This window comes from Uloborus diversus, chromosome 3 (assembly GCF_026930045.1).
Source record: "Uloborus diversus isolate 005 chromosome 3, Udiv.v.3.1, whole genome shotgun sequence".
Taxonomy (NCBI): domain Eukaryota; kingdom Metazoa; phylum Arthropoda; class Arachnida; order Araneae; family Uloboridae; genus Uloborus; species Uloborus diversus.
Window position 1 is genome coordinate 162,728,678 of NC_072733.1, and position 13,762 is coordinate 162,742,439.

General features: G+C 30.8%; 1 protein-coding gene across 1 annotated transcript in view; it reads left to right on the forward strand.

The window, feature by feature from the left end:
* Window positions 1-13,762, forward strand: part of LOC129219238 (focal adhesion kinase 1-like) — a 246,263-nt gene that overhangs the window by 143,851 nt on the left and 88,650 nt on the right. The window contains exons 15-17 of the mRNA XM_054853564.1: window positions 2,583-2,680; window positions 7,084-7,168; window positions 8,776-8,876. Coding sequence (XP_054709539.1) covers window positions 2,583-2,680; window positions 7,084-7,168; window positions 8,776-8,876 — 284 coding nt within the window. The remainder of the gene's footprint in view (window positions 1-2,582; window positions 2,681-7,083; window positions 7,169-8,775; window positions 8,877-13,762) is intronic.

A 13,762-nucleotide genomic window follows, 5' to 3' on the forward strand; every position in this document is an offset into this window, starting at 1 on the left:
ATCTTCGGCACAGCCAATGCACCTTGCTTGCATCCATGTGGGTATCAGCTGCGATTTGACGTACGGACCAACCTCTCCTTCTCAGTCCGATCACCATACCTCTCGTAAAATCATCTATCTGCTGGAAGTGCCTTCGTTGACGGTGGCCTGGCATTGTCTCGTGTTACACGTATACTCTAAAACAAAAACAAAATTTCTTGGATAATTCTCTAGTCGGAAATAACGACACGAATATTGCCCATTCTGCAAGTTCCTTCCCTTATATCTTACTTCATGTGCGTCGGAGAGCTGCACATTTCACATCATTTACACAACTCAGTAATGTACGTCTACTCTAAAATTTACATAAATTTCTGAACACTCCTTCTTGGTGTTGCATTTCCAATGTTGAGCAGTGTATGTCAACGTTTTCCTGTTAATCTTCTCACTACTCATATTTTTTAAAATATAATTTCTTCATAGATTGCTTATTTATTTTATTGTATTTCTGAAATCTATATATATATATTTGAAAGTTTATGTGCAGATCATGTGTTTGTATTAAGCAGTGAACTCCATGTGATGACTAAAACATGTCTTAAACTTAATCTATTGTATAAATTACATTACTGATGTGTAAACCTTGAGCCAGTTACATATTCTTCTATATAGAGCTAACAAATGCATTGTTTGAATATTATGGGGCCATCAAATTTCAATACTTTTGTATTGCTCAATGCTTATGGAAATAGATTGAATAAGAGGATAAAGAGATAATAAACTTGTGAAATTTATGAACAATGATTACAAAACTTTTTTTTTCAATTTTAATTTTTAATTACATTAAAAGCTTTCTTCTATATTAATATATTTAAAATTAAAAAAAAAAATTGTTTGCTGGGCTGCTGTTATGCTGATTGTATTAGTAACCTAATCTAGGATGATTTTTCTCTCTCTTTTTCTAATAGCTGTATAGGTTTTCTTCTTTTTTTCTTTCTGACGCAATACTTTGAAAATCTTTGTGCTGACTTAAATTTCAAAATATATGCTATTGGTTGACTACATTTGTAAGATGCTGTAAATAAAGGGCTTAATTATAATTTTGTGTTTTGAGAAATGTTTCTTCTTTCTGATACTAAAAATGTAGTGATGAAAAGCATTGATGCATTTAGATAAAAGCATGCAAACTTTCTTGTGGTTGCTTAAATGTTGTTAAAGAACTCCCAAATGCCATCCATAAAAATACATGTACAGTACAGCTTATTTATTTCACTACACCCCGTGTTTTTCAGTTTTTCTATTGCACAGCTTAATTTTGTCTTCAATCTGCCCTTATCCAAATAACCAATTTAGAAGCGATTACTGCCACACACTCAGATTTTCTATTGGTTGGTGTGTCCAAAATTTCAGATCCAATGTTATTCCAGCTCCATTGAATAACCTCCCACAGATGATTTTAGCTAGTAATATTTTTGTATCTAATGTTCTTGTTCAATAAGGTTGCAGTATTGACTCTGCGGTAGCCAACTCATCTTTTGGGGCACTTGTCATTGTTGTTTGGATTGAACATATTTTCTATACAAATTGGAAGTATGATTTTGGATGTTGTCAAGTTGTAGAATATAGCCCAGTCTGTAAGCAGAAAGGCCAGAGGGAATAGCATGTCCATCACGGATGATGGGATATCCTTTGGAGTCCATGATTCAGTGTATTTTTACAGGTTTATGAGCTACTCAACCAACAAAATTTCCTCAAATCATGGGAGAGACTCCTTCAAACTTGATAGCTGATTGAATACAAGTAGATAACTTGCGATGATCCACAGCATGATGCCTCATAGAATCAAATTTTTCGAATTTGGATTAATCGCTGAAAATTACCTTTTTCCATTGATTACATGTCCAATTGTCATGTTTTATGACCCATTGATGTATTTTCCTTTTATTAAACTGCTTTAGAACTAGTTTTCTTGTTGTTACACCTTTGGTGGCTTGACCTTTTAAGCCACCAGCTCAAAGGTGACATTTGATCATAGATATTGATACTTTATTTTATCTTTTTTCCATCAGTTCAGCGCGAATTCGATGGGCTGTTTGAATTATTTGTTGATTTATTTGTTGTGAATATCAATCTAATGTCTTTATCTTCCTGTTTTAAAGTTTTCCAAGTCTTGTTGGGGCATGTCTCATCAAAAACACTTGATATAATTCTTAAAAATGTACTGTACTCCACTAATGAACGCTTTCTGCAAACATCCCACAAGCTGTGACCTACTTGTCTAAGATCGGAAATCACAGAATGCTTTTCAATAGATAACTTTTCAACTAACCATCAGGTAACAAAAGTAGCACTCTTGCTCAAAATAGCAATGTAATTTCTACCTAGAAATTTTTTCTTTTTGCAGCCTTACTTTTGCTTGGGTTGCTATATTGCAAACATTCTCGGCTATGATATTGTAAATTATATGGAGTGCACCAGCAATTATAACATAAATTCCTTAATTTATGTAAGAGTATTAGCTGTAATTGTACTATTTTAATGATTTACTATGTGCAATTTAATTTGTGAAATATTTAATCTTATTATTAATATTTTATTTACAGTTAAAGATTATGAACTATTAAGAACTGATATACTACTTGGTGAAATAATTGGAGATGGTCAATTTGGTGATGTACATAAAGGTACCTTTATAGACAAGGTATTGTTAATCATTCACCCTTATTTTACATTTCATATCAATGATGTGTGTAGATTGATATTCTGTGGAAATGATAATGGGCTTTCATTAGCTATGTTATGTTTGGTGAGAGCCACTGAATGTTAAAATTTAAAAATTTGATATATTTTTTTCAACATGCTTGTAGTAGTATTCTCAATAATTTTGCATGGGTTTAACTTCTTTATGCTTATATTTGCACATAATTTCTGGAACTTTAAACTTCAACTTGTAATTGTGATGTTTTTGAAAGAAAGAACTATTCCATATCATAATATGATGTATGAACTTTGTAAAAAAAATTTAGCTTTTAAAAATAGTGATTTCCACATGTTGTGGGTCCAACCGTATAGTGAGGACTGCAAAACGTAAAAATCATCAGTTTTTACGTACAAGAAAACTTTTTAGAAAGTTGATACTTCTCATTATTATACATAATGTTTCATTATATTTGAATGTATCACTATGAAAAGCCACAGTCTAATAAAATTCTTTATAAAGAGCAAATATATGAGTAAAAATGTCTCATTTGTGCAAATGGAGTTTGCAAGTCAAAGGGGTCTGTCATGAGATTTTTTTCACTATTATTTTGAATTACTCTGATTTTCCCTTTAAGGATAAATTATCAAAATCACTACCTTTGGAAAAAAAAAGTTCTTTATAACATACCATCTAAAAAAATATCAAAATATACTTTCAAAAAAATTTAATTATAATTCATTCAAATAATAAAAAAAAAAACTTCTTCCTTTTATCAACTAAATTAGTTACTAAAACACAGTGAGTTCAAAAAGTACCATGGTGAATTAGTGTCTTTGTGAAAATATCCATCAAATTAAATTTACTTTCTACATAAGTGACATGACATTGAAAATATTTGGTGAATTTTGTTGTGAATGAATACAATTTAACCTCTATATGTTTACTTCTATGATTTTCAAAAGGAGATTTTGAAAATTCCTAAGATGCTAGATTTTCAACGCAAGTACCGTATATACTCGCGTATAAGTCGAGAAATTTTGTCCAAAAAATGAGATCAAAGGAAGGGGGGTCGACTTATACGCGGGTCAAATTTTCCGGAAAATTTTTTCCGATCAACGAGAGCTTGGAAGCTACGAGAAATGCCGATGTGCGGTTACAGGTAGTCGCTGATAAGTTGCTAGTGTGAAAAAGTAAACTTATTCAAAAATAATAACTAAAAAAACCTAAATAATACACATAAGTAAAGATAATTTTATTCCTCTTTATTAAGGATCAAATCAGCAATTAACAAATATCGTGAAACGTATTAAAATATTTATCGTCAACAGTCACGCCATTCAGACTGAGAGTGCGTTCGACGAGCGCGAACCGGTTAGAACGCCGTGGTTAGTAACTGGTTACTTACCGGTTGACCGGTGAGGTTCGTCGAACGCATCCTTTGATATCATTGACGATTCTGCAGCCGCCGATGTATAGGATGACGCGGGTGATGACGGAAGCGGACTTTAATGAACTTTTTTTTGCGTCCGACTCGGAATCCGAGTTTGAAGGCTTTTAGAAATGTCTTCCTATTTAATTCCTATTTTATTTGTAAATAAATGTGTTCATTATTTTGAAATTTCTTTGAAAATAATTCGCGATGTTTTTGGAAAGTATGGGGGTCGACTTATACGCGGGTTTTAGATTTTTCTGGATTTTTTCTCTGAAAAAGGGGGGGGTCGACTTATACGCGAGATCGACCTATACGTGAGTATATACGGTAATTGCTGTAACTTTACCTTTTCTTAAAATCTTAAGTTCTATACATTCATCTAGAATTCTGTCAAACCACTATGTTTCGTTTTCTGTTTCTGTAAATGCTATGAATTCTGACTCCACCATTGAAAGACTAACTTTTTTTTATAAATGTCCACCACTCAATAGGAGTGTTTCCCAACATGATTGTCTGTCTCCTCATTCATGTCCTGTCGTCTTTATCAACCAATGTCAACATTGAACTTTATGCCAATGTGCCCAAAAAGCATGTAAAATACCCCTTTTAGAATATTAAATGCAACCAAAAGAGGATGTACACAACTCCACTCAGGGTCTGCATACCAAATTTCAACCTACTAAGGCATACCCTTTTTGAGTTATGCAGGGTGCATACATACGCACATATGTAGATGATAGTCATAAATGTCTATTTCAATATTTTCATCATTTATCTAACTGTATAGATTTTACAATTTATTCATTTCTGACTTATTTTAAGTGAGGTTTTACCTGTTGTGCTATTGTAGAATATGATGCAGATCAATGAATGCCAGATTTAGTATACTCTTTTTCTTCATTAACTAACTAATCCGTTCTGTTATCTATTTTTTTCCCCTATCATGGTTTGTTTTGTGACTTCAACTGAGCGAGAAAATAAACTTTTAAAAAAATTTAATCTTCAATACCAGAAAATATAAGCCAATCTAAGGTGGCAACAGATCAGGGGAGATCATGGAAAAGTCAGGGACTTTTATTAATCAGGGAAATATCGGGGAATTTTGAAAAAATAACAAAAATTCAGGGAAAATTGATTAAATGAAGGGAAAAAAATTTTTTTTTTTTGCTTTGCAAAATTAAATACTCTAATTTCCTATGCATCTTCCACCAATTATCTGTTTAGAAAAAAGTAAAATTAATGAGGTGTGATTATACACTGCAGCACATTTGTGCATTCTTTTTTTTTCAACGTCTAAGTACTGAATCTTAACTTACTAAATGCTGGATGAACTTCCTAAGATTGCTTCTGTGTCTGTAAAGTTGTTTAATTTATGAAGCTCAAATTATCCTTTCACACATTCCATGCTACATAAAATGAACAACCCAACAGGCAAAGAGGAAGCGTCATTAATGCCTTAGCTTTCTTACCTTTACTCATTGTCTTGATATAATTAGAGATCAAGAAAAAATCTTTGCTTTTTAAATTAATACAGATAAAACTTTAAAATTATTACTTCGTGTTTTTAATTTAATTGCTGAAATTGAATGTTAAATGAAAATCAACTTTTTTTGCTATAGTTTTGTTTGCTGTTGTCACAGATTATACGAAGACTTTTCATTTCTCAGACTTTAAAATTTTTTTAATTTTAAACAAAGTTATATACATATATATTTTGAAATTAATTGATTATGTTTCACATTTCAATCTTGTTTGTTGCAAAAACTAATCTAGTTTTTTTCCCTGTCAAGCAATGAAATCATTTGAAATTGAGTTACCTTGTGTACATAAGTAAATGTTTTTATTATTTTTATTAGTTAAAATACTGTATTCATTCATTAAAACCTACGTTCTTGGTTAGAGAATTTACATAAATATGTCTTTTAGTTACGTTAGTAAAACTGCGTTACTTATATAGTTTCACTATAACTTGTTATTCTTGCATCAATAATTATAAAACTTAATTCAAAATTATTTCCACAAAAACATAAGCCCAGCATTGAAAGGTGCTTTCTTTACATACACAGAAGCATTCTAACTAATCTTCCAATTTTGTACCACAGGTAATGCCGTGGAAATACTTATATAAAGTACATAAAAGTTGTGATTTTTATTCTGCAAATATTATTCTCCAATGGGCTTTTAAGAGTTGTTCTTCTCATTCAAAAACACTTCTATTTATTTTGTCAACATTATTTGCTCCCATTCGCAAACTTTATTTAATTACTGTGCAGTTGCAATACATTACAAATACAAATGTGACGACCAGCAACAGGCTCTGGGCCCAGCTAGACTGGTCCTAGTCAATTTACAATCCCCAGTGAAGATCAATGGCCCTCTTAAAACTATCTACTCCCTTGCTCATTATCACCTCTTCTGGTAAACTGTTCCAAGGTTCTACTACCCTGCTATAATAATAATTTTTCCTAATATCCATGTTAGCCTGAGATTTAAATAGCTTAAAACAATGACCCCTTGTCCTGTTTTCAGTGCTAAACTTCAGCCCCGTAACATCTTTCATTTTAATAAATTTAAACAACTGAATCATGTCCCCTCAGTCTCTTCTTTGCTCAAGACTGTACATTTTTAACCTTCTAAGCCTGGAATCATAGTCTAAGTGAGAAAGTCCATTTATTAGCCTTGTAGCTCGCCTTTGAACCCTTTCCAATACATTAATGTCTTTCTTAAGATAAGGAGACCAAAACTGAACAGCATACTCCAAATGAGGTCTTACCAAATTTCTATATAAGGGCAGAAGAACTTCTTTAGATTTGTTTGAAATAGATCAATTGATCATTGGTAAAATCATTTGTTAACTTTTTTATTAATCCTCAAGGTTCTTTTTTTGTTTCTTTGATAGGTTTCTATCTGAATTTCACTACAAAAATAAGGATTTGAATTTTCCAGAAAATTATTATTATGTTTCTTTCAGAATGGCCTTCCACTGTCAGTTGCTGTTAAAACGTGTAAAGTTGAAAGTGAAGAATCGATGGGAGAAAAATTTCTGGAAGAAGCATGTAAATAATAATTTTTTTATTGATCAATTCTTTTCCCTAGTAAAAAGGACACATGAATTTCCTTCCTTTCATTCTGGAAGGGCGGGGGGGGGGGGGGGGGGGAGCAGCTGGAAAAGTTCGAAGAGGTCAGGGAGCCCTGCTGTTCTCTAATTAAAGTTTTTTTTTATGTGAGGAGGCACTATATTTTACAAATGAAAATTTTTAGAGAACCTGTTATGAATTATATTAATATCCAAAAGTAATACTAACAAAAAACATAAAAATTCTATACCCTCTAAAATTCTCAACTCAATTTGTCAAAACTGCATGTCACATGTCCCTCCCATCAAAGAATCTTTGTTGCTCCCCTACACTTCACTGATAGGTCTGGTGCAGTATTGTGGTTTAAATAACTTTGTATGAAAAGCTTCCTTTTGGACAAGTAAATTCTTCTTCAAAATCACTGTATCAACTTACCCTTCATTGCAAATGAATTAATACTAGCTGATTCAAGCGAAGTAATCATTCTCGACAGGAGGAATTAAAAAATTCGGTTTTTAAATTGTTTTGTGCTTCTATCTTGTGATGCTATGCACCAAAGTAATTCATAAAAAAAACAACAAAATAAATTAAATTGCTGTCTTTTTTTTAATTAAAAAAAAGTTAAACTGAAATTTAACATGTTGAAATTAATGCCTTGTTTCCTGGTTTTAACAACAATGTAACTAGCTCAGAACCCTGCATAAGTTTGGATCATATATTCTTAGAAATTTGGATCAGAATTTGTCTAAGGACAATAAGTCAGTAAATTGCTATTTTTCAGCCCATGAGGATTTGAATTCTCAATCCTCACATTGTTAGTACAACGCTCTAACCAACTGAACCAATGGGTCTCATTTTGGGATGCTATGCATTGAAGCAATTCACAATAAAAAACAGAACAAATTGTTTTTCTACTAAACACCTATAGAGAATTGTCACATGTTTTTGCCGTAGGCGGAGAAAAAAATCTTTAAAACGCCGTATAAAGTTTGATAAAATATTGATAAATTTATGATGTTCTCATGAAAAAAAGAAAAGAACACAGTTGATAAATAATACATATGATTTAATCAAATCAAATGCCATTGTATTACATCATTATAAAGTTTCAAGTAAGTACCTGTGTTTCTTGAATATTGTTTTTTACTTACAAGCACTTTTGTAGAGGAGTGGCAGACAGGAAATAAAGTTTTATATCATTAACAGGAAATCGAGACCTTTAAAACTCAAAGAAGTTACGTTACTAAATTTATCAAAAGTTTAAAAATTCAAAATAAGCTTGTTTTCTGAAATTTAAAATGATTTTTTTCTTCTAAGTAATTACGATATTTGGTCCTCGATTATTTCCTGTCTTAAAAATTTATTCTGAATATTTTTCTCTTATTTTTGTTTGGAATTTTTATACATTAGCTCATACGTTATATTAGCACATACTTTTATTCTAGAAACATTAGAACACTACATGTTTATATTTCACATCATTTACAGTTATGCTTTCTGCTCCTTTGAAATTTGAAGAGCTGAATTTGTACATGAGAACAATGATACTTAAAGTTATATATTTAACCATTATGTGTATCTTCTAGATATAATGCAACAATTTGATCATCCTCACATCATTAAGCTTATGGGAATATGTTCTGATTCTCCAATATGGATTGTCATGGAACTAGCAAAACATGGAGAGGTAAGAAGGAAATATACTTACAAATAGATCCTTAATAATATAAAATAATGTAAAAATCCCTGTAAAAATTAGTTTGTACTTGTTTACATATTAAGAGCTGTGAACTTCTATGATTCTTCCGTACTGTACAAAGTTTGATGAAATCATAAAATTGTACAGAAGCTTTCTCTTTCTGTACAAGGTTCGAATGTTTGGTGCATTTTATTAGAAAAAAAATCTCAAACATAAGAAGCTATAATTTCACCAGCTTTTTTGCTATTTTTGATGATTATAAGAGGCTAAAAGTACTGCAGTACTAACACATATCCATACCTGTTATCTTTCATGCATTACATGTAAACATTGCACTAAATGTTCGCATTTTTTAAAACTTGTACACTCAAGATGACTTTTTAATACAGTTTTAAACATAAGTTAAGCCAGGGCTTAATACAAACTGATTAACTATCCACATTTTTAAACGGGTGCATATTATGCTGCTGGAAACAAAATTTGCTCATGAAAAGTTTTGAAATGTTCAATACAAACATTGTATGAGTTTTACTTTTTCATAATTGATTAGTTCATTTTTATCATTGATCAATTCATTTCAGTAAAAGGTAGAAAATATTAGAACGAAAAGGAAAAGAGATTTTTTTTGTGCCAATATATTAAATAACTAAATTAAAGTGTTTGAGTATATTTTAGTTCTGTGTAGAATATATCACACTGATTTTCAAAGAGTTGTGCAAATTTCCACTGTAAATTGTATTAATGTGTGACTTGTCAGATTGGCAGCTCTGATACTGCAAGCTTCAGAAAATTTCTTCTGTTCTGATGATCTGTAATCAATAAAACAACAAGCAGACAAGGTTACAACATAGATAAACAACAGAGATGAAGCCAGAACTCTTCAGCAGTCCAGTGGAAACTTCATCCTATGGTCGAAAGACCAAAAAATTATACTAAAACTAAATGTAGGATGTCCTGCTCCGAAAAAGCTAGCATTCAGGATTATATTAGGCGAAAGGCAACACATGTGAAAAAATAAATGCAGATTTTTAGAACTAAGACCTAAAACTAAGCACTGGGGTTTCATCTTGGACATTATAAGCCAAGTTTATTAATATTGTCCCTCCACCGTACCGCCAGCGAGGAATCAAAAGTCTTACCTATGTGTCGGGGTGCAAATTCAAACTTGTATGCATCAATTCAATTTTCCTGCCAATTGATAAAAATAAAATTTAAACAAAACCAAACAAATGAATAAAAAAATAAATAAAAAAATCATGCAATAAATCAGGTTCAAAAACATTCCAGGTCGACCGATAAACATATTTCAAAAAACATCATCAACTGGAAATATGGATTGTCATGGAACTAGCAAAACATGGAGAGGTAAGAAAGAAATATTCTTACAAATAGATCCTTAATAATATAAAATAATCCCAAATAATAAATAAAATAATCCCAAATATAAAATAATCCCAATCACATGGTTTCTTTCAGAAAATTCATACTCGTGAACAGTTAGATGGTTACAGTGAAGTGAAGTGTTGATTACAGGCTATGCTAGAGAAAATATTATTTACGAGATTATTTGGAAAATTGTTTTTTGGGATTTTTTTTAAAAGTAGATTCATTTCTTGGTTGAATGCTGTAATAGTTTGCAAATTCTTTTGATTCTGATGGCTTGCGAAACAATGATGCCAATAAAAACTTTTTTACTGAGGCAAGACGAAAAACTTTGCAGACAGTTGAATTGAAATTTTGATTGACAACTTTGACAAACTTTGAATTGAAATTCGCATCTTTTATCATAAATAGTGGTTTCTCAGTTGAAGTCAATATTAATTTTAATGTCAAGAAAATAAAAAATTTTACAATTAGAACTAGTGCTTTATAATATGAGGGAGTTATGAAAAATATTTTTGCTGAGTTCAGAAAAGTTGGAGTAATTGATTCATAATAAATCATCAATATATCTGCAACAAAAAGGGGTAGTACCCGAGGAGGATAGAAAAAAGAGGAGACGCTCAACGCAACAAAACCTGTTTCTAAAACTGTAACAGGTTTTACTGACACGGGAAAAAGTCTACCCAAGACACTCTACTTTGAAGGGCTTTATCAGTGCCATTTTACCTAGAATGCTGTGTTTAATAGTGAATATTTTCTGTTGATTTAACTAAAATGCCTGTTTGTGTTGCATACGGGTGTACAAACAGACCAGGAAACAAGATTCTAGGGATATGTTTCGTGCCATTATAAAAGAATATTTAAATGTAAGGTTTAGGTATTGGGGAAAAAAATATTGAAAAAAAAAAGCAATTCACTTAGACAATTATATTTAAAATTCTTGCACTTTTGCACTTTAAAGGGCAATAGTGGGCAACACAAAGGGTTAGACATTTTGCAGGCAAGAAGTCATTTATGCCAGGACAGTGGAAAAAATTCCAAAAACAGAATCAAAGAAAGTTGAATTGAGTTCTGTTAACAAAGATATAATAATGAAATTTTTTAGCTATCAATTTTATTATTTATTATATTTATTTATAATTTGCAAAATTTGCGTTTAGTAACAAAAGTAATCCTTTTAAACCTCCACCACAACATGTTGCAATATAATGCAGTAGAATTTTTCTATGAGCCTAATTATTTTAAACTTCAGATAAGTAATTTTTTTTAAAAATTAGGTTTGGCACATTTCTGCCAAAGGCAGAAAAAAAAAATCTTCAAAGTGTCCTGGCAAAACTATTTTTGCCCATATTTGCCAAAGTGGCAAAACTAGATTTGCTTCATTTATGAGGATTGGATATAACGTGTTTAATATCATAGTAATTTTAACTGCATTCTAATTTTCATGATTTTGTGCCTAAAATATTCAATTGCCTCAGTGGAACAGTAATCCATTGTTTAAGTGAAATGCTTTTCTTTTTTATTTCATGAATGCAGAAAGAAAATGGAGAGTAAAAAGCAATAAAAATCAACTCACTGACTTTGGTATAAAATATTAAACTGTCCTAACTATTAAATAAGAAATTGTCATCTTTTAATATTTAACTGGGAAGTAGTACAAATTTTGCAATGCCAATAGAGTAATAAAAATTATAAGAGGTCAACTGTATGATTATATAGTGCGAAATATAAATGTGATAAAAATGTATAATTCATACTAAATGAAATTTTTTTTATTGACAATTACTAATAAAAATAGTCAAAACTTATTCAAATTCAGTTGAATCCGGTATATCAGGACATTTTTTTAAACATTGCATCGCAATATGCAAGTTTTACATCATTATCTATGTCCCCTAGTTTATTTTTAATTGTTTTAATTATACATTTATATTAATGATGAACCTAGTCTTGGTCTGCTTTTATTTAAGTTTCAATTGGACAGGCAAAAATAACCCTTTGCTGGCAGGACGACCAACCTCATCAAAAATTTAAATTGTTATTCTTTTTCCAGATTTCATTTAGATTTTCAAGCTATTTAATTTCGACAGAAAATATTAAAATATTATAGAAAATTATCTTTCTTCTTAAAGAAATATTACGTTTTTTTCTCCTGACTGGGGAAATTGATACATGAGGAAAAGTAGTTGAGAACTGTAAATGTCTAGCCCTTTTAGACAATCATCCCCATTGCATTTATTTTCCTGTCTCAAATACAAATTGTAAATTCAATTTTTATTTTAAAAAAAAATCTTTGGAACGTTTCGTTTAAGTAAGTTTAATATTACATTTATTTTTAGCTAGATGTCAAAGAAAACCAAAACTAGAATTTAATTAAAGTATGTTTAATATCTTTTATTAATTTACTGAGAGCAAAATTAAAAAAAACTACATAAGTTGTCTGTAAAAATTTCATTTTTTTTTCCTTTTTAAATACTGGCAAAAAATCTATTATTGCTGGAAGGGGAAAACCATGGTTTTTCCACCCGTGGTGAAATACTTGCCAACCCTGGCAACACAACTTGAATAATTCATTTCTTACATGAAATACACTGCCAGCTCAGTCATTTCCAGTCGAGGACTGCAGTTTCATGCTTATTAGCACTCATCAACCCGGCATAGGAAAGTGAATGAGCTGGAGATGGAAAACAACTTTGGCACTCTTGGCTTCCCTAAGTTGTTTTCCATCTCCAGCTCAGTACTTTCCTATGCCGGTCTGATTAGTGCTATTAAGCACGAAACTACAGTCCTCGACTGGAAATGATTGAGCTGGCGGTGTAGTTCATGTATTTCTGCTTTAGCCCTGGCTAATGGGCGGTAATTTACTGAATATAACTCATTTCTTGTTCGAAATATCTCTTCTAGAACCATAGAAAAAGAGGATAGGGCACATATTTTTTTAAATGCAAGAAAACTATAAATTTGCTACATCATATTATGATATATAATGATGATTCATCATATTTTAATTATCACAATTAAAAACAAGTTTAATATTCTAGAAATACAGTGTGTAAAAATGTCTCATTTGTGCAAATGGCTTAAGCAATACATAAATTTTGAACTACAAGGCAGATTTTTTTTTTAAGCTAAACTTATTGAAGAGAGCTCTTGACAAAGAAAATATAATAGAAAAATTATTTAAATTTTTGGCTATTTTAAGGATATCTTTTAAGAAATTTAAATTCTTGTCATACATTTGTGTTTTACTTTCAATGTGTCAATATTTGTTGTGTATAATAAAGACATTTTCTGTACTTGGTACATTCTGTAGTTCTTTCAAACAATGTTCAAAATTTAAGATTAAAGGCATCCACATTTTTTAGTATAATTTATTTCTTATGTCTAATACTCTTAATTCTAACTAAGCACAGTTTTAGACATACTTTTTCATTAATTACGTGCGTTTAAGCTTCTGAAATTGTGTGGTAATCATGGGAAATAAATAACTA